A 22,290-nucleotide genomic window follows, 5' to 3' on the forward strand; every position below is an offset into this window, starting at 1 on the left:
AGCTTCTGCCTAAGAGCTCATCTCAGTCTCCCCTCAGGCAGGTTCAAGCCATTCCCCTTGGCCTGTCCCTACAGGCCCTTGACCCAAGCCCCTCTCCAGCTTTCCTGCAGCCCCTTTAGGCACTGGAGCTGCTCTAAGGTCTCCCCTTCAGGAGCCTTCTCTTCTCCAGGCTGACCCAGCCCAGCTCTCTCAGCCTGGCTCCAGAGCAGAGCTGCTCCAGCCCTCACAGCAGCTCCATGACCTCCTCTGGACTCTCTCCAACAGGTCCAATAGGAAAAGCTGGTGATGGTGGGAGAGGTTTTCATTTAAACACAGAGGTCCAATGACCTCTAACTACCTATTTACTGGGCATCAGATTCTGATCACTCAAAGTGAACTATTTAAGTGGTCCTTTTGGAGCTTTAAAGTTCCAGCATAAACAGTGGTGCTGAAATCCTGTCAGAGAGGGAAAGAGGGGATTGATTCTTTATTTTAAAGGTCATTTAGTACATTGCCTAGGTAGTATACTTCACACTACTTCTCTTAACACTATCAAGATGTATCTCTACCACATAGCTCAAGTTTAACTACAGGTAAAAGCCTTAGAGAATGCATTGCTGCACATATCCAACAGAAATATAAGACCTGGCTGCAAAATAGGGTTTGAAGGCATCTTCTGATTTCCATAGAAAATGAAGGGAGAGAAACACTATAACTGAGGAATAGTTTTCACTGTCAGTAACATCCCTTTACTGAGCTTACTCACGACAAGTTACCCACAAAAATGTATGGCATTTAAAAACACTGAAAGAAAGCCCATTACAGGCAATGTTTCTCTGTCTCCACTTAGCTGCAATTAAATTTCACACTAATTAATGAAATAGAAACATGGACTCAAGGAAAACCCCTTCCAGTAGATATTGACATCTGGAAAACTGATTCCTTTTCAGTGTCTGTGTGCAAAGGTCAACCTAAGCCATGAAATGAAGATCAGAGCAGCACATCTGTGCTACTGTCACAAAGGTGATGTCAGTGTGCTGTTATTTTCCTTTGGGGAGGGGGGGGGCTTATAGCAACTGATAAAAGCTTATAAAAGCTGAGAGCCCACATCTTACCATTTAATAAAAACAGATGGAATTACATTCATCCCTTCTTGTATTAAAGATTCTTATATTTAAGAAAGGATCAGGCATCTAAAGGGCTATGGGTGATATTATGTGACTAATTCGTGGTTTCTTGATAGAAACCTCAAGATCAGATGAAGCCCCTCTGGATATACAGCCTCAACCTGCTTCCAACGGGTTAAAGACTCAGCCATATTGGTGGTCTACTTCTAAATGGAATTCTTTCAGTGATCCTCCAATGATGAAATAGGATCAGATTTTGACAAAGGGACCTCTTCATTCAGTGTCAAAATAGAACAATAAGAAGAAATAAGAAGGGAGCATATAAACTCCCAGAACAATAGGGAAACAGAACGTAATCTATATCAGTCTGAGGCCATGCAGAGAACAGAAAGAAGCTGAGTACATGAAGAAAAAGATACATGCCTTGAAGAAACACAAAGACCAACAGAACATTTTTTAGGGGTATTGAAACCTTGCAAACTGAGCAACATTAAGCTATGGACTTGATGGAGATGGGACATTGTTAATAATTTATAGCAAAGGCTGAAGTGTTCAGTAAGAAGTTTTGTTCTGGATTTTGCAAACAACTACAATAACGTGACTGTTTCCTAAGAAATAAGTTGGTTTATTTTCCAGTCCATTGATAACCAAGAATTATATTAAAGTACATCTATTCAATGACAAACAGTTTGAAATCTGCAGGCTCATTTAACGTGTAGCCAGTAAATGAGACAGCAAAGAGGAATCTGACTCACTGATTAATACTGAAGCAGCTACCAAGAGATTAGAACTGGGTTAATGCTGTATAGAGATTTAAGAAGGGAAAAGAAGAGGATGCAAGTCAGAACAGGCAGCCTGACATCTATCATAGACATAATACAGAATTCAACTGATGAAGAATAAAGAAAGTGAACGCATGGTAACTCAGGTCCATATTGATTTACTGGTAAATAGATCTTAAGAAACAAAGAGTTACTCATTTTCTGACAATATGGCAGTTTAGCGAGACATTTGGTTTAATTTGGTAGGACTGTTGATTAAAGAAACAAGCACTTTCCAATGGTAACAAGTAAATGTATGGATTTGTAAAACTGAAAGATCTGAAAATCATCACTGCTGCTGAATAACCATCAAATGTTCAAATTCCTTGTGAAATTTAACAACTGACAGTCAGCCTGAAAGTATCCAGCCTTTACATCCATGTTCCATCAATGCGGACGACAAAGCATGCAGATGACTCAAAGACTATTCAAGTGACAAACACAACAATGAGGACAGAACAGATAAAACAGCTGGACAGCTACTAAGTTTGAGTTATCTGAACAAAATGTGCTTAAGGTTCAGACAAAAGGTGTCACAGGCCATCACATACGCTTAGGATCATAGAATGGTTTGGGTTGGAAGGGACCTTAAAGCTCATCTAGTTCCAATAAGGGATTGCAAGTTGTGCCCATGAAATGGGCCACTGGCAACTGGAAAGCAGAGAGTGAAAATCACTGCAGGAGCAAGCACAAGAATATAACAATATTGTTGTATAACAATCTCCAAATGTAATTTTTATAGCCACAAAGAGCTAATGAGATCCTTACACATATAAGTTGGGAAAAAGTGAACTGAAGTAAGTATGTGACTTACATATGAAAAATGGTAGATTAAGTGGTCTTCAGTGTCCTAAGAGGACAGCCTTCATGATGTGACAGTGCTTATAGCTTTTACCATTGAAAGTGAAGAGTCTTAAATAAAAGTGATGGGAATCTTCCTACTCCTTCCTTCTTCCAATAAGCACTGAATTAGCTCTTAAAAGACACAGCAGTGACCAGGCTCTATCAGTGTAGACTTTATCAGTGCAGACTTTCTGCTTTGCACTGATTTCAGAACATGTTGCAGTCAAACGGAATGCATGAATATTAATACTTCCCAGTTTGCCCACACTGGGCAAAAGTAATGTGTTCTGGCAGTGTCTCTCTTTCAATAGCATATGCATCATCATATATTTCTTCTACCCCAACAGCTTTTATGTCATGTTACAGATCTTATTTAGGCCGAAACAGTGAATGTTCTTTAATGGAGTTTATATGATGTGTTTTTTAACATCCAACCTGAATGTATTTATCTCCACAAGAATAACTTTAAAGTGGGATCTTGCACTTTTATCACCTTTATTTTAAAGCTGTGGTTAAATCACTTGGACTTCCTTTACTCTAAACCATAAAGGCGCTATCCAAGCATACAATGCAAAATCCAAACCAACAAAAAAACGATGCACACAATCCTTTAATAACACAAACAGCTCTTTGCAGGTGATGGAAAATCAGATCTGAGATATAATTCAAACCACCACGCACCTAAAGCTGCAATGCCAGACAACAAAATGGAGGGAAATATAAGACTGAATATAGTCCGTCTTGGATTTAATATTGTGTCTTTCTCATCTCTCTGCTGATCACTATCATGTATACATGTACTGCATTAACAACTAAACACCTTTTCTTGGTCTTGTTGGGCAAAATGTGTATGTAACAATCCTTAATGTAGCTACAGTGAGCTGTACTTCAGGGATCTATCTGTGTTTCATGCAACACTGTGTATCTGTGAATGTCAGAACTGGGGCTGAGGCAAAAGGAACGTGACCAGCAGGTTGAAGGAGGTGATCCTGCCCCTCTACTCTGCTCTCATGAGACCTCACCAGCAGTTCTGGTGTCCTCAACATAAAAAGGACATGGAGCTGTGGGAACAAGTCCAGAGGAGGTCACGAGGATGCTCAGGGGCTGGAGCAGCTCCTGTATGAAGATGGGCTGAGAAAGTTGGGGCTGTTCAGCCTGGAGAAGAGAAGGCTGCGTGGAGACCTCACAGCAGCTTCCAGTGTCTGAAGGGGGATACAAGGATGCTGGGGGGGTACTCTTCATCAGGGACTGTAGTGACAGGACAACGGGTAACGGGTTCAAACTTAAAGAAGGGAAATTTAGACTGGATATAAGGAGGAAATTCTTTCCTGTGAGGGTGGTGAGGCACTGGAATGGGTTGCCCAGGGAGGTTGTGAATGCTCCATCCCTGGCAGTGTTCAAGACCAGGTTGGACAAGGCCTTGGGTGCCCTGATTTAGTGTGAGGTGTCCCTGCCCATGGCAGGGGGTTGGAACTGGATGATCTTAAGGTCCTTTCCAACCCTAACTATTCTATGATTCTATGATTTGAGTGATTCATTGTGGATCTGACCTGGGAAAGCTTCTTTTGCCAGATTCCTGCCAGCAGCTTTCCCAAACTAAGTGCTACTCCAACCTCTTGTAAACTTTACACACAGCAGCTGCCCTCACTTGTTCCTTAACAAGAGTGAAGTGTGACTGAGGCTAACACAAACCTTCGCGTGCAATCTTCGCATCTCTCTGCTATGGAACAAATGATGCAAAAAAGATTCCTGCAACTCCATGCTCTTTTGAAGGATCAGCTGGATGTTCCCATTGATGGCACCACTCCATGGGGCTGAGACTGTTTCAATGTCTTTGCTCTTCTGAGATAATACATAAGAGCCGAATTTGGAGCTCAACAATGAAAAAGACAAGACAATCATTCAGAACTGGACCGAAGGGTCAGCATCTGCCTGGATGTATATTCTGTCTTTAGTCAGGTCAATCTCCAGAGTCAGGAACATACAGGCAGACTTTTATAGCCCAGCTCTTGTTGCAGACACTGGGACTGATGCCACCAGCTCTGAGTGCATTTGAACCAGTGTTAAGGTAAACGGTGCACGTGCACACGAAGAATAAGGCCAGGATTTCCCAAATGTCACTGGGTGTAAAAGAGCTAGATGTCATTTAGCTCTGACTAAGTGGCACTAACCATGCTTGTAGGCATTTGGTATAATCTGCCAGCTTTAGCAGTAAAAACCCCACATATTCTACCGTACAAGATCAAAATGATAGAGCTGGGTCATGATGATGGTCCCTCTCAATCAGTATCCTAAAATGTTATGTTTCACAAACATTTACAGTACATAAAATGAACTACTGATTATGCTAGCACCTTTCAGACTGGATCTGGCAGTTTTATAGATTAAGGATAAAGTGAAGTAAATGAGACCCAAAAGTTACTGAGTGAACCATGTGAAGTAACTTTGTGAAGATGTAAAAGAACCTCAAAGCTCCTTGGGTAATAGGCAGACTTAATAAAGGCTTTGCTAGAACACACTGTTTAGTTTCCATTCCTGCATTTCATCCAAGATAAGATGGAAGCAGAAAACTTTGACAGATCCTTGCAAATCAAAACAGCAAAACAGAATTCTATTTGGGGCCAGAAAAGAAGTATTAAATAAGACAGAAAATGAAAGAAAGTTGCTGGCAGGGCAATAAATTGGTTCATATTTTAACTTGAACAAAAACCTTAATATCAAGGTATAAATGTAGGTTAATAGATATCACTCATGTTTAATAATTAAGCATCTGCAACTTTTCCTATTGATCTCAAGTGGCATGTAAATACCATGGTAATTGGTGTAGTACACATCCAGAGCTAACTGCTTGGATAGATAAGAGCTTTGGAGAGCTGCCTTAAATTGGGTTTATTCCATAGCATCAAAGAGTCACAACCCAGCTCAGCTGAAGTTAGTTTTCAGGGTGATTCTTAGACAATAAAAAGAGAGACACTTTATAAACACATCATAGTCCTAGCACAGTTTTACTGTGAAAGCATTTTGCCTGTAGCAAGCAACGCTGTTCTTTAAGTGAAGCTGCATCTGTAGAGAGTTCAAATGAGCACAGAGCTGAAAAGGAGAGAGAGCTCTGACTCCAATCAAATGAATGACTGTTTTGGCTTCATAATATGTTTTCCAGCCCTAACCTTAATCTAAATCAAATGCCCATCTTTCTTGCTGTTTCTGCAGTGCGACCGCAGCACATGCTTAAGTATAGGAAAATTGCAAGTGCCTAACTACATCAAACTGTACTTCCATCTCGTCTGGAATCTACATCAGGCAGTGGAGAATACCTTCTGTTTCAGCAGAAAGAAACTATTCTCCATCACTAATTCATTTAGAAACTATTCCATGCATCTAGCCAAACAGCTGCTGGGCATGGAGATCTGGACAACCAAACAGGTCTTTTCTGTTTCTAAACTTGGAATTCTTCCCCCCAAGCAGTACAGGAATGTCAGAGACTCTTTACAGTGCTGTGCTAGCTGGTCTGGCATCTACCACATACAGAAATTCTGCTGGCGAACTATTTGGATAGCAACATCCCTCGGTGTATTATCTGTGCCATAAGACTCTCACTATATAGATTCATATAATCATAGAAAAGTTAGGGTTGGAAAGGACCTTAAGATCATCCAGTTCCAACCCCCTGCCATGGGCAGGGACACCTCACACTAAACCATGGCACCCAAGGCTTCATCCAACCTGGCCTTGAACACTGCAGGGATGGAGCATTCACAACCTCCCTGGGCAACCCATTCCAGTGCCTCACCACCCTAACAGGAAAGAATTTCCTCCTTATATCCAACCTAAACTTCCCCTGTTTAAGTTTGAACCCGTTACCCCTTGTCCTGTCACTACAGTCCCTGATGAAGAGTCCCTCTCCAGCATCCCTATAGGCCCCCTTCAGATACTGGAAGGCTGCTATGAAGTCTCCACGCAGCTTCTCTTCTCCAGGCTGAACAGCCCCAACTTTCTCAGCCTGTCCTCATACGGGAGGTGCTACACACCATATCACATCCCAGCACAATGAAAATCGTCCTCGTTTAGCTGTCAGCTCAATGGACAGTCCTAAAATGGGGAATTTTAACTTTAAAGCAGTGTCTCTTCACAATCTCCTGCAACAGCAAATGTCCAGGTCAGTGACAAGCTGCTTAAAGAGGCTTTTCACTTCAGTGATTCCAGCAGTGCCATTCCCACCATTTTAATGTCACAGCCCTCATCTGCCACTGCTTTTCCCTTTGGTGTCCTCACCCCATGAGACAAGCTTCCGTGGAGCTCATGAGATTTGCATAAGCTGCGTGTGTGCAAAACTTTGATGTGCATTGTCTTCACTGCTTCTGGATATAGGAAAAGGTGGCAACAAGTCAATCAAAAGCTGGTTAATTCAAATGAAGACCAGCTTTTGGTGTTTAATGCACCCTGTTCTATTTTGTTTGTCATTATCTCTCCAGACCAGTGACTCAGCCCTGTACAACTGTCAGCTTGATCACAGTGTTGACACATGATACCAGCCGTTCGGCTTCCACAGACTCTATTTATGCCTCCTGTCCTCTCCTTTCAAACAGCCCAGCAAGATGAATGAACCTCAGACTATGAAATACCATGAAAACTTTCACAACATAATGCAAACTCTGCCTTTTAGCCTTAAACCAGTGATGGAGCAAACTGAACTGGCTTCAGCAAAGAACTTCAGGAATGACCCAATGCCTTGTTGTTTCCATGCCTCAAGTGGTCGCCCACCACAGTTGTATTTGAGCATCTATCACACAGTAAGTATTGCTAATAGCAGAGTACTCTGTGCATTTCCTGATGTCTGTAGCTCCACACACTTCTATTGGTACAAGATCTACAATGGGTAGTTTTTAACGTTTAAACAGAGGACTAGGATGTGCCTGATGCTGTGAAAAGCACCCTGAAGCTCGACACATTACTTCGAACTACTTCCATTAAGTGATCAGTGTACAGAAAAATAGAGTAAACGCCAAACCACTGCCATGGGATCTGATTCAAAGTCCATTCACTTAAATGGAAGCCTTTCCAATGACCCCACTTTGCTTTGGAGGATGAAAATGGTCATTACAAAGATAATTTCTATGGTTGTTTTAACTAACAAGAGGAGATGGAAAGTAGCCAAGTTCCCGACACTCATGAGCTGTTATATAGATTAGACTTCCTTACTCATGATTAAGTTATACCTTACCACTCAAACAGTCTCCATGGCATTGAAAAGAAAAAGATAATACTTAAATGAGGACAGGTATAGGATCATAATATCATAGATTAGTTTGGGTTGGAAAGGACCTTAAGATCATCCAGTTCCAACCCCCTGCCATGGGCAGGGACACCTCACACTAGACCACTTCTCTCAATGCTCTGTCCAGCCTGGCCTTGAACACTGCCAGGGATGAAGCATTTACCATTTCTTTGGACAACCTGTTCCAGTGCCTCACCACCAGTAAAGAACTTCTTCCTTATATCTAACCTGAACTTCCCTGTTTAAGTTTAAACCCATTACCCCTTGTGCTATCACTACAGTCTCTGATCTGTAAGAATATTCAACTATGCAAATACAGAGGGGAAAAGAAGAAAAAACTGGAGGAAAACCAGTAACTTGCTTTGCAACTAGACCAGGTTATTCAAAGGAATGAACATATTCCTCTTCAGAAGAGACAGTGTTTAAAGGAATGCAAAAGGCCTCAGCTTAACCTAGTGAAAGCAGAACCATTTTGACCCCCCGATTCAGTTGTTGTCTCCTGGTTTAGGTGATCCCATTCTCACGAGCGCCTTGACAGGATGTAGAAAATAATTACAAATGAAAAGGTTATTCATAATTTTTAAATGAGTTAATTAGTAAACCCCGCCAGAGTCACTCATTACAGTAATTAATAATTGATTATACTTGAAATTAAACACAATTTTTCATCAAAATCTAATTAAAGAGCTGCCTTTTCGCTTGTTGATTAGAACTCTGGATCTGGTAGAGACAATCTTGGCTAAATATGTTTATGCTGAAGTGAAGCATCGAGTTTGATTTTTAATAATTGATAGTTCCTTTAGAAATTAGTAATTATGACCCATAATTACAGCAGTTCAACCTGATCAGCATTCCTGGCTCCTCACCAGCCATCCATGGAGCCCGGCAAAGGCCATGGAATTCATCTGGATTAAAAAACAGGACAGGAAAGCACTCAATGGACCTACCTTTTAACCACATTAACTGGGATTTTAAAGAGGAGCTTGAGCTTTTCAGGACTCTGGAAAAGGGGTTTGAGTTGGGGAATACCGAGTGGCATTCCAAACTCATCTCCATCTATCAAGCAGCACACATCTCCTCTGTCGGAATGAGCAGGCACCGCTACTTTGAGTTATAGCAATACCCCTCTGACACCCTGAGATAATGTCCAAAGGAGCCATGTTCAGGGCATAAGGAGAATAGGAGACAAATGAGAAAGGCGAGTCCAAATGTACATAGCAAATGATGAAAGTTGAGTGCATATTTCATCAAACTGCTGCTGATTTCAGCTTGCTTAATTAATCATTCCTGCTCCTCTTCCAGGAGCACATAAAAGTGGCTGGAGTAGGATGCAAGGCAGGAGTGGAAAAGTATCAGTCATTAAAGAAGTGTACATAAAAGGAACACAGGAATAGCGATCCTTTGTGGTGGTGCTAATTATACTCATGTGAAATGACAGCAAAAAAAATCTTTCGATCCAGGCTCAGATTTGTAATTCTAACCACAACCTTTTATAGATCATTAGTGTACAGGAAGTCAGAGTGAAATCAAAAAGGCTCATTTGTGCCTTGAGAAATGGACTTTTTTTCTTACCCATGATCACATCTGTATGCGTCTGACAGCTAGAGTTTGAGCTATGGACAGTTTAAACATAAGTCTTGGAAGGGACCTTTGAGAGACATTTATAACACAAATATCACATCTAACTGAAGGCAAATTAATGGTAACACCCTGACTTTACAGGCTGAAAACCACAATTTTCACTTTGAACAGTTCAATTACTTTTCCAACAACCACCAAGAATGATGTTTTGCAATGAACACTGACAACCCTTATAAACCAAAGGAATTCAGGTCACGCAGAGCTCAAGAATAACCCCCGCTTCGTCACCCCAACTTCCCCTAGTCAAAAAAGGCTCCGTTGGACCCCAGGCTAAACTCAGTCCTTCTCCACCCTCACAGTCACCCTTGTGAATGTCAATATAGCATATGGTACCAAAAGATAGAACAAACCTGCATTTTTGTGTGTAAGCATCCTGGTTCTGACCCTGTCCCATCAAAGTCAATGGTGGAGAACGCCCATGGACCTGGATGTGACTGGGACACAGACTTCACTGCCTGCTTTAATGGGTTCTGCTGGTGGATTTGTCCCACTCCAGGTACACTTTCCTCTATGTAATGGAATGTAACCAGTCCATGTCATTGAAGGGAGCACTCAGGTTTTACTAAGCTCCCCTGGCTCTATCCTCTTCATGACATATGTTAGGCTCTGTACCCTAGCATTGCAACCACAATTAAGCCAACAGAGGCCTTATTTCCCCATCCGTTTGTACCACAACCTAACCCTCTTCTTCCCAGCCATTAGTGCTATAGGTGGGTTTGTAGAAAAATGGAAGAAAAGCATAGTAATAACCAATAGAAATAAGCTTACCTATGAAATACGCCAGCAGGATCACCAGCGTGACTGAGATGACAATGGCACTCAGGGCAGCACATTTCCAGTTACAGTACTTATAGGGTTTCTTCAGGTTAAAGGCAGGCCTAGAGAAGGTACTTCTGGGAAGGGGCCTAGGGGGAGGTGAGTACACAGTGCTGGACGTCAAGGGATATCCCGGCGACGTTGTACAAAAAAGGGGAGAAGTGCCTCCAGGTTTGAACAGGAAGTGCCTGAGGGAAGAAAGACCAACAGCAAGTGATTCTTCACACCAGACGAAGCTGAGGGAGATGTGGGGTGGGAGGATGGCGACTGCTGCCGGGACGAGGAAAGCAGCTCCACACAATGCTGGCTACGGACATGGATGGCATGCACGGAAAGAGAAAGAATCCAAATGAAACTTGTCACACAGAGTAAAGGAAAACAAAAGAGAATGAAAAACCACAGTGCCAACAATGCCACAGAGAACTCTTCAAGGGCAGGAGTCCCCTCTGTGGAACAGCTGGCATTAGAGTGAGATGAATACCTCAAGCACAGCTACGACAGACTGGTGGCACGGGCCAGCTCACGCTCCCATAGAAATTCCCTATGGAGACTGAAGGGAAGCGTAGGTCGGATTAAAGAGGGGAGGGTGTTTACCAATTCATTGATCACTGCATGACAGCGTTTTTGGGGGATGGCATCGGTGAATGGAGATGGGGAAAGAGAGCTTAAGCCATTCCATAGCACCCAAATTGTCACAGAGGGGAATATTCACACTGCCCCCGCTCGGCAAATTTAAGCGTGGGACAATGGCACGGCTAAAGGCATCAAAGCCCAGAATTCAAGTCCTGTGTGTGGCTAGTGGGGAGAGGCTCCTGCTGCAGAAAGCAGTCCAGAGCACCTCAGTTTGATGCCTGCCTTTAAAAAGTGTGAATAACTGTCAAAGGCAACAGCGTTTCCTGTCCAGTGACACGTTGGGAGGCACCGTATTTTGCCCATCATTACAATTGCAGCCTGAGAGCCAGCCTATGAGGACCTTGGGTGAGGCTCATGAAAGTCAGCACAAAAAGAACCCACTGCAGTCCATGAGCTCCTGAAATGAGATGTCCCAATGGGAGTTCTCTCCACAGGAATCCTAAATGAGAAACTCAATTTTGGTGGGACATCATGAAATACGAGGCATTCAAATCCCAGGTATGAAACTTGGGGAAACAGATCTGACTCGCCTATCACCATGCTGATGTGAAGCCAAAATGCAGCTTGTGAGGACTGAGGAACAGCCACAGTGCAGTTTGCACATTCTGCTGTGGTTTAGAGAGCCAGATTTGCAGGCAGCATAGATGCTATCAGCATGGATCCATGGGAGTCAGTTAAGCCAGTGGGTTATCCCAGATGAAGACGTGAGTCTAATTTTCCCCTCGACGCCACTTGTCACAGGGGGAAATATCACATGCAGCAATATCACCATGCAGAAAAGCCACTGATTCATGCAAAATAAAGAAACACATAATTCTCCCAAATAGGTGTTTGTAGTATTCCAGCCATGGGTTTATTGGTACTCCAAGCATGACTGCTGAGCAGTAGAGAATAAGTCATTATTTCCACTAATGCTCTACATCAAAACATTCCTTTTACAAAGACTCAGGTACTATCCTGTGTTTCTGGAAAGTATTTAGGCACAGATGTATCTGTTCAGAGCAAAGAGGTACCTGCAGTGTTCAAGAACGTCAATTAGATCTTCAGTTAATGACAGCTACCAAATTAGAAAGTACCAGCACAACAAGGTCAATGGTTTTGGCACTAAGTGCCAAGTTAAAAGCTGCTTTTAACTTAGAAGTTAAGTGACCAAATGTTAGGTAAACATGCCAGAGTGGGTGGATAAGTCAAAAACAAAGGCTTGGCTTACACACACCACTAGCAGACACTTATGATAAGATATGTGGCAAATATCAGTTTAACAATGAAGCATCAGGCTGCTGGCACAATAATGGTTTAAGATTATTAAGGAAATTAACTTAGTTTATATGGAACTCAAAATTGCTGTAGGTACTTCTTGCTAATGAAATCACTTTCAAAACAAGGGAAAAAAAAGCAAGCAGCATGCTGTGGCTCACTAGCATATTAATGAATTTGCCATTAATATGGACAGGACACAATGCTCCAAGCCCCAGAACCTCAGTTTTAATGCCACTTTGGAAGGGGCGAGCAATGGTGTTGCCCTTAAACATCATTGATATGACCAAATGCTTTCATGCAAGGATCATAATGACTGGACAGTAAACAGGAAGACCACGGAAGTGTCACATACCCATCATTGTAAGCACCATCATGTCGGGAGGAGGTGAGAATGTCCATCTCAATGAGGTTGTCCTGCAATGTCTCTAGGAATGTCTGCTTTGCTATGTTTCTACATACATATGGAAACATGAATGAAGCCAGTGAGTCATGCATATATGAAGTGTGATCTTATAAACCACAATGGTTATAGTGCAGTTGTGCATGGAATTAGAATGATGGACCATATATTTATATGTATAAGATGCTACACATATACATATATAGCTTCTAAGAGCGTTCACTTCTCCCTCTATACACTATATATATGCATATACACACATAAGCACACACGCCCACGTGCATGTGTAAAATAAGCTGATGTATTTGTTCATTTCACATTAGTTATTGCCAGTGACACACAAGACTGGATTCAGAAGAGCAGATTTCAACCCAGAAAACAGCTCTAACCTTGCGAAACTCCTGCATCCATCTTATTGTTCCTTTGAAAGAGCACAGCACAGCATTCATAGACTACTGTGGTAGTACTTCCATCTAACATCCTCATGGATCTCCAGTGCAAATCTGACACTCCTTTGCTTAAGTTTCAGTTTTCCATTTGAGAACTTCAGAGTTCCAATTTGATTAATTTCTTTTCCATTGTGGAGCAATCATTTGCTCTTTAGAAGTTTCAAAATGCCCAAGATGAGCATTCCAAGTAAAAGTCTCTCAGTGACAAGTAGATAAAAGCTGGAAAGTAGCTATGCTGTAACCCAAATTCCAGTATCAGAGTACTGGCTGTAATATGACTAATACAGGCAAGAGATATTTAGGGTCTGCAGGTGCAAAAGCCTGATTTTGGCTTTGCATACGACAGTGGCATTTTGCAATCCCTGGCCTCCCTGGCAGGTACTTTGATGAGTCACATTTCAGTCTATATATACTAACTGGATTTGTACTTTTGGAGGGGAATAGAAGGAACATAGAGAATTCAGTCAGCAGCACAGCTGGGAACAGACTGTGTCTTTTACACCTTCAGGCTTGTTTCTCAAGACCGGGCAAAAGAACATTCCTGGTTTTGCCCGTGTCTGTTTTCAGCATCAAAACTGAACATAAGTCTGAATGTGAATCAATTCCCAGGCCGAAACTAGCACCAGGAACATAACAGCATTGTGACACTTTATCACTTAGGCAGGATTAAATGCTTACAGGATATAAGTGACGTGATGTGAACTCAAATGAGAACTCCTCTGTCAAAGAAACTGGATTCAGGTAACATGCTATACCAAGAGAAACCAGCCCTGTCACATTATACCAGCCTTGATACCATCTCTTCTAAATTATCCTCAACCTTCATTTTCATTTCTACCTCCTCCTCTTCCTGCTGCTAATGCCAGCACTTGGATAGCTCAACTCACTGCTTTTGGAGGCCTTTGGGCTGTTTTGACAGAATAGATCTATTCCTTGATCTGAAGGAAAGTAAAATGACTCCTATTTGTAGCTTTGGAGTAAGGTGGATCGACATGCATGAGCTGTGTGCCATAGCATTTGAGACATCAATCCATCCCCAGGTGTTTGCAGCTTCCTCACATTCCCTGGGAATGCAGGAATGGTTGGATGTTGAATTCAATGCAGAAAGAAGCAACATGTGTGCATGCACTGAGCATTGAATGTGTAAGAGGCAAGGCATCTAGCAACACACCCATCAATACAAGTTCATCAGGAGTTAAAATCCATGTCAAGCCCGTTCCATGAATTTCAGTTGTCAATAAAACAGGGTTAGATAATCATATCATGTATGGTTTTGCAACAGAGAGGTCGCTGGGTCACCAGGGTGATGAATGTCCTCCTCTCTGAAGGCTGGGCAGACTCTGCTCCCTTGGACATTACCTGTGAATGGCTGTCTAGTTACACAACACTCTCCCTTCTCATTACGAGCTGTAGTGGCAGAAGCTGACCTTACATGATTACCACATGAAATTCCCTGGGAATGGAAAGCTGTTGGCTTGTCAACTAGACGTCCACCTAGTTGGCATTTATTTGCCCCTGCAAGGTCAAGTGTAAAGGAACAGAAAGGAAGCTGCAGAAGAAGAGAGAATGAGGAATAAATATGGGAGGAGCTGACTTACCTGTCAGGAGTGACTGCTGAGCAGAGATCTCATCAGAACCTTGGTAATATATTGTTTTTAAAGCAACAAAAAAGGGAGCAGAGAGGAAAAGAAAGAGGAGAAACAGAAAAGGGAGTAAAGGGAAACTAATGAAAAGGAGGGACAGAAGAAGAGGGAATCTGCCTCTTGCAACACAAAAAGTTCTCAGATACAGGGATAGGCTGATGGTGGCAGTTGTGTACTTGTGCTCCACATCTTTGCTTGCCTTTCAGTGTGGGTATTTCCAGACAGTGATAAATCACCCTAAATTCCCAGTTCTGAGCACTGCCTGGAGCCCAGGGCAGTCAAAATGAGTGATAAAACTCTAACTGTAGGCACGTTGCACAGCCTGTGACAATCCCTGTTTAAAAGATGTAGCTTTTTCTTCATGTTTTCTCTCTCTGTTGACTAATATGGGATTTAAAAAGGAATGGATATTCAATGGAAATACAATTCCGTTTCTGACATGAGATTACTCTAATCTCCTATTGCTATACTTCAAAGGCCTTAATGCTTGGATTAATGTCTTATTTTTTTACATATTGGACATTTCATTCTCTTAGGTGAAGGTTCTCACAATGTTTGCAGCGGGGAAGGTCATCTTCATGGAAGAGATGGAACTTGGTATCCAAGTTTGCTAAACAGCTCTGAAGACTGTCTTTGGTGGCTATAAAATTCCACCTGAAGGAAATGGAAGACCTCTGCGTGCTGGAAGAGCAGGCTATGGAAGTGGAGATTTGTTACAGATTCACTGCTCAATGCATACAGCCCAACCTCTTTGTATTGTGACACCATTAGAACACATTTTATGTTCTTAATATTGTCTCATGAGGGAAAAAAAGCCTGTCAGTCATGCTCTATAAACATACTCATTTGCTGTTTGGCATGAAATCAGACATTCTTTTCCAACATGATTGTTAACTGAAGGGACACTGGGCAAAGTGACACCATCAGTGTGTCTAAAGCCAAAGCAGTCTTGAATCAACCTGTTTTCTACCTAATGAATTAAAAATAGCTAATTTGAGGATCAGTTACAAATGTGACTAATTTGTGATGCAGGTGAAATCATCAGATGATGCAGAAGATCTGTTTCTGCACGTAGACCTCCAGCTGTGGTTAACAGCAACAATATGACCGACCCAACTTGTAGAATGAACACTCTGCTTCAGATCTTCATAAATTTACATCCACAATGATTTCATGGGAAGTCTTTAAGGATGTACTCACTCCAATTTAACAGGAACAGTCCAAGACTACCCAGATAATTGCTCTGTCTATGAACTCCTGCATTTAGTAAGATGTGGTAAAGCTGTTTCTCCATCTCCCTCTCAAATCACCAACAGCATTGGACAAATGGGAGCAGGATATTTTCAACAAAGAGCTTTTATCTATCTCTGACATTCCTCCACTGACCCAGCAGCAAGGACATTCCTTCTCAGTTGTAAGGTTCTGAGACACTCCACTCAGATGTGAGGATGCCTTGTCACTATTAAATCAGTGTATTACCTCTTTTCCAAAGAGTTCACAACCTGGTTTAGAAGAAGGCACAGGGTCTCCTCCACACTTTTAGGTTATTCACAAAAGGGCTGCAGGAGTGGGGCCTAAGTATTCCTTAATGTCTTTTCTTTTTCTTGTTTCTCAAAAGAAATAACACATAAAAATCAATGCTTGGGTATATATATTTAAGAGAGAGTAACACAATATAATTACTGAAGCGGATGCCAAATCACACTTGCAGTACTTGCTTATAATTTTGCCTTAATCTTTTGGATCCAGTTTTTAGATGAGCCTTTTTAATAAAGCAGCCGTGGAGAAATAAATTACCCTTCAATGCCATGAAATGTGATGTTGAGGTCTGCTTGGGAAGTTTCAGAGGGCCAGCAGGCATAGTTCATCCTCAGACGTGCTCATTCTTACAAACCACTTTCTTAGCAGGAGCTGGCAAAGCTGGTATATTTTGTCCCAGGATCTCAATGAGATTCCCACAGGCAGGGATGTGACAAATTCATGGCTCAGTTTTCACTTATTGTGTGTTTGAGGCTGTCTAAAATCTTTCTTGTTGGTTTTAGAAGTTAAGACAAATGAGGGGAAAAAGGCAAATAAGGAAGTGCATTGTGTTTGGCTTTGAAGACTTCTCTCCAGACACCACATATGTGGGCTCATGACTCCAGCATCTCCAGTGGTTTCTCAGTAGAAAAGCAAATGGTGAAGCAAAAGCTCTGAAGGATGCCAAAATTGAGTTTCAAGTGGGACAGCAAGAAGTGGAGCACTCACCATCGGATAGGAGGACTGAGGCTAAGGGAGGATGACAGCTCCCTTTTCCAGAACCTACATAGGACCTAACAGAAGCGATGAACTAGAACAACTCCGTGCATCCCTGTTGTATCCTTCATGTGTGGCATAGATGGAAAAGAACTGAAGAGCTAAATGGAAACACCACTAGTAGACTGATGCCCTGGTGAAAACTGGTGTTTCATGCTTGTTAGAGCAATGTTGTAGGGCACTAATGTTGCAGTCAACCTCTCCTCATCAGGTAAAACAAGATCAAGCTCCTAAATGATGTACTACAGAAACACCTGCTTGATGAGGCACAGCTGGAGGGCTAAATCTTTTCAATGTATTGACTGATTTCAGTTTCTTAAATAGGATATTGATTTATCCTACCACATAGAAAGAAAAGACATTAAAGGAAAATAAAAGAAAGAAAACCAAGAACATTTTAATCTATGCTTCCCCATTTTAAATGAGGGAAATGACCTTATGAGCAGCTGTTAGAGACAACTTTTTTAGTTTAGGAAAGAAGAGCAATTTCCCCTTCTCCTAGTCCAAATAAAAAGACACAAGGAATAATAAATACAGCTCAAAATACATAAGCCAAACACCAGGTCATAAAGTGAATAGTTAGCTATACAGATGTAAGTGTTTTCCATTAAATCCTTAGCACACACAATCAGAACACAGTGAAGTACCAAAGAAAATGACTTACCTGGTCTCCAGTGGGATGTTGCTGTTGAGTAACCAGTTGTCCTGAGCATGGGCTGGCTCTTGAGCACTGGCTGGTTGTTCTCCAGAAAGAGAGTGGTCCGTAGGAGCTGGGCTGGGATTGCTGCGTGGAGTGAAGTTCCCTCTGTTTAGGGAATTGATGGAGGCCGCGTGGTGTTGATTTGGGGTGTGAGCATGAGATATTGGAGGTGGTGGAGTTCGGAGCCTCGAATGATTTTGAAGATTTGGAGGATGATCTAAAACATAAGGAAAATATTTTTAAGGCTCCTGATCTGAGTTGTTCCATACGGCGCTCATTTATGTGCAGGCACTTTAGGGAGGCTGGGATGCCACCTATCCTAAATCAAACTCAAACCTTGTTCCATATGCTCTAATGACATATGTATTGATCCCCCAGCCAGCTAGAAAAATTGTTGGCTTTCATGCCCAAAAGTTCTGAGAGCTTAAAGCACTCCAAACAGGCCATCCTGACAGCCAAGTTAACTCCGATGAACAACCACAGGTTGCAAAGTGCAATCTATCTGTGACACTGATTTGTGATAAAGCCTGAAAAATACAAGCAGCCTGGATAGATTACACTTGAGAGCGAGGTTATGACGGATATACAGCTCCCAGTGAAGTTTGTGCTGCCAGCTTTACCCAAGAACTTTCAATAGTTAAGTCAACAACAAGACGGAGAACACATTAAATCATAGATGGGAGTTTAAGGAAAGCCATAAAACTGTGTCAGGGTTATACAATTTAACAACATCCAATAGTTTGTACTGTGAAGAGATGTACTCAAATGGAGTAAAAAATGCATGTGGCATAAAAACTTGAGGTGTCAGGAAAACGAAAGAACATATGGTGAAGAAAGATAGAAAGATCAGTAATAGGGCTATTTTGAGTAAAACTCCCCAGTATTTGTTAGCCAAGAGTCTGAGGGAAGGCAAACACTTAGGAAAGACCAACCCAGTGCTGGTTATATTGGCATTTTTATTCTTCTTTAACTAAAATCAAGGATTTTGTTTTTCCCATGTTTTCTGGAAATGAAGAAGAACTAAATTATTTGATGGAACTGGAGAGAGATTGACAGTTCAGCATACTCTGTATGGGACACGGATAACTTATTCCTGATTTTAGTAGGATTCTGTTCCTAAGCCATTAATACATAACAGTTATCTGATGCCTTATCTGAAATACAGTGTATCCTACCAATGTAATACCAGATTAGTGTGTCTTGAAAAACTAACACTAACCTAGTGATACAACAAGAGGTGATGGGTTCAAACTCAGACAGGGAAGTTCAGGCTGGATATAAAGAAGTTCTTTACTGTGAGAGCTGTGAGGAAGTGGAACAGGCTACCCAGAGAAGTGGTAAATGCTCCATCCCTGGCAGTATCGAAGGCCAGGCTGGACAGAGCCTTGGGTGACATGGTTTAGCGTGAGGTGTCCTTGCCCATGATGATCTTGTAGCTAGTCCAGCTCCAACTCCCTGCCACAGGCAGGGACACCTTCCACTAGAGCAGCTTGCTCCAAGCCCCTGTGGCCAACCTGGCCTTGAACACTGCCACGGATGGGGAAGCCACAGCTTCTCTGGGCACCCTGTGCCAGCGCCTCAGCACCTTCACAGGGAAGAGCTTCTGCCTAAGAGCTCATCTCAGTCTCCCCTGTTCTGGCAGGTTAAAGCCATTCCCCTTGGCCTGTCCCTACAGGCCCTTGTCCCAAGCCCCTCTCCAGCTTTCCTGCAGCCCCTTCAGGCACTGGAGCTGCTCTCAGGGCTCCCCTTCAGGAGCCTTCTCTTCTCCAGGCTGACCCAGCCCAGCTCTCTCAGCCTGGCTCCAGAGCAGAGCTGCTCCAGCCCTCGCAGCATCTCCATGGCCTCCTCTGCACTCGCTCCAGCAGCTCCATGTTCTAATAATGCTGCAGGCCCCAGAGTTGAATGGGAAAGTGTAAATCCTGCAATACGCAATGGGCACTCCAGGAAGTTCTCCTGATACGGGCTGACTTTCCCTAATGGAGACTGAGTCAGAGGCTGCTCCTAAAGATCTGCTATGTAAATCTCAATTTGCACCCTATTATTGCAGACACATTGCAGATCCTATTATGGATAATGCTTTCGAATCAAGCAAAAATGTGTCATTTTCATTCTCTATTTGCATACCGTCTGTGATTTCTTTGCTAAGTAAAGACAGCACATCTATCTTACTCTGGTCTATGTGCTTTTTCATGGGATTTTATAGCTTGTATTTCTTTTTTCTGACATTTAGGGAGCTTTTCCTCCCTGAATATTTTTAATGCCATTCATACACAAATTCTGAACACTTACATTGTGTCTGAGCACTTCTGAATTTCACATACCTGGACTGGGATTAGCAATTGTTTCCCTTCCATACCATCTCTTTTTCTTTCCTTCTTCTCAAGTTAAAGAACTTAATTTAAGGCCAGGTTGGACACAAGGGCTTGGAGCAACCTGCTCTAGTGGAAGGCGTCACTACCCATGGCAGGGGGTGGGAACTGGATGAGCTTTAAGGTCCCTTCCAACCCAAACCAGTCTGGGATTCTATGGACATTAGAAAGAAGGTGGAGATAAAAGCACAAGCTACAGAATCTTCCCATTGAAAATTACTGCAGCTGTGCAGGATTTTCTTGATGCAATAAAACTATCGAGGTTCTTATCCTCTGCAGCCACCAACGATCCGATGGGATTTGCAAAGGATAAGGGAAGCCTACAAAGCAAATTCTTTCTTGATTTCCTACAATTGCAACTGTCTCTTTATTTGCACACGCTCTTTGTAACTTGTTCCACAATGTTTGAATGATATAAAGTTTGTGGTTGTATTTCCCCACAGGAAGGAGAACCTTAAAGCTGGCTGCAGGGGCTCTCTTTCATCATGTATGTGTGTGAATCTCATACCATGGGAGATGCTTTGATTATTCTGCTATATATTCTATATAAATGGTCTGTATTTGTAGCTGCTCAGGCAGCACTGAATCTTTGCAGATCCCACCACATAGGTAGGATACAGGGGAGGTCAGATACAGCTTTCTACATCTAACAGCAAGCCTTTATTGGGACAAGAGTACCGGATTCAGGAGACTTTACAGAGGAGGAGGACATTGTGGTCGCCACACATATTGTATTAGTTCCCAAAGACCTTTATTAACCAACTATAAGAAAGGTAACTGTGACTATCCCTGGCAGTGTCCAAGGCCACGCTGGATGGGGCTTGGAGCAAGCTGCTCTGGTGGAAGGTGTCTCTGCCCATGGCAAGGGGTTGGAACTGGGTGAGGTTTAAGTTCCCTTCCAACCCAAACCAGTCTGGGATTCTGTGATTCTATTTGTAAGTTATCTTGGCTTACTCAAAAAGAGATGATTCTCAACATTTGCCTTCTTGCAGTTTTCCTCTTTGGTTTCCAAAAAGACATGGAGTTTATTATTCCATCTCTACTTGTTGTTGGAAAGAAAACCCTGACATATACTATTCAGAAGGACCAACTAAGCTAACAGAGTAGTGAGCATTAAACCAAAGAACTTGTAAATTACTTCCTCCATGCCCCTCCAAATTTCTATGTCTCCAGAGTCGAGCAACACAGTTTAGGGGATGATTCTGGGACAACAAAAGAGATCTGTAAATAGCAAAGGAGCCCTCTCAGTCATAGACATGAGGTGCCACTGAAACAGAGTCCCAGAGATGAAGTTCATCTTGTAGAAGAAAGGCTGGCACTTTGGAAGTCTTAATAGCTCAGAACATAATGAACACCCCTGTAAGTCTCATTTTCTCTAACGTGTCTTCAAAGTGTGTCAAAGATGAAACATGTCAGGATTCAAACAATGACATATTGGAGATCTGACTGCGAAAACCACCAAGAGAAATCAAGTTGTCTTTGTGTTGCCTTTGTTTTGTTTGGTTCTTAACATTAAAATGTCATTGACTAACACTGGCTTGGTAACCACAGATAAAGCAGAGCTGAAAGACAACTCAGTTAATGAAGCTTGCACTTGGCACATAGTGGAGAGCCTTGACAGAATCCTGTGAATGAAGAATTGAGCAACTGTGAAGCATAAAAGCATTACCAATGAAGAGCTGAAATGACAACATCGGAATAAAAGGTCTGAACCCCATGTTCCTTTTCCTTCCCTCAATCTTTAATGAGTAGCACTGATTTGAAATTAGTCTATGTAACAGTTACACTTTCTGATTCATTAGCTTTGGGGATTGTGCTCAGGGCAAACCTCAGAGGGAAAAATAGGTTCTTAGCCTTTTTAACCCCTTCTCCTGTTCCTTCACAAGTTTGTCATTTGTATGTCTGCTCATATTCAGACTGCCTGATGCCTGACTGGGTTAGGTACAGGAAAGATTTCTCTTTACTTACTGTAATAGTGCCAAGTGGAATGAATCACTCATTGTTCCCTTGAACTTAAACTCCACAGCAGTTGTGATGAC

At 42.2% G+C, this 22,290-nt stretch overlaps 1 protein-coding gene across 11 annotated transcripts in view; it reads right to left on the reverse strand.

Moving 5' to 3' along the window:
* Positions 1-22,290, reverse strand: part of TENM4 (teneurin transmembrane protein 4) — a 1,625,418-nt gene that overhangs the window by 199,053 nt on the left and 1,404,075 nt on the right. For 8 of the 11 annotated variants that reach the window (XM_062639041.1, XM_062639042.1, XM_062639048.1 and 5 more), the window contains 3 exons: positions 17,847-18,099; positions 12,748-12,846; positions 10,455-10,690 (listed from right to left, as the gene is read on the reverse strand). In XM_062639041.1, coding sequence (XP_062495025.1) covers positions 10,455-10,690; positions 12,748-12,846; positions 17,847-18,099 — 588 coding nt within the window. The remainder of the gene's footprint in view (positions 1-10,454; positions 10,691-12,747; positions 12,847-17,846; positions 18,100-22,290) is intronic. The other 3 variants (XM_062639047.1, XM_062639050.1, XM_062639046.1) reach the window with 1 other exon arrangement.

Source organism: Pezoporus occidentalis, unplaced genomic scaffold (assembly GCF_034315485.1).
Source record: "Pezoporus occidentalis ecotype Australia unplaced genomic scaffold, CSIRO_AGI_Poc_V1 ctg6, whole genome shotgun sequence".
In the NCBI taxonomy this organism is placed as follows: domain Eukaryota; kingdom Metazoa; phylum Chordata; class Aves; order Psittaciformes; family Psittacidae; genus Pezoporus; species Pezoporus occidentalis.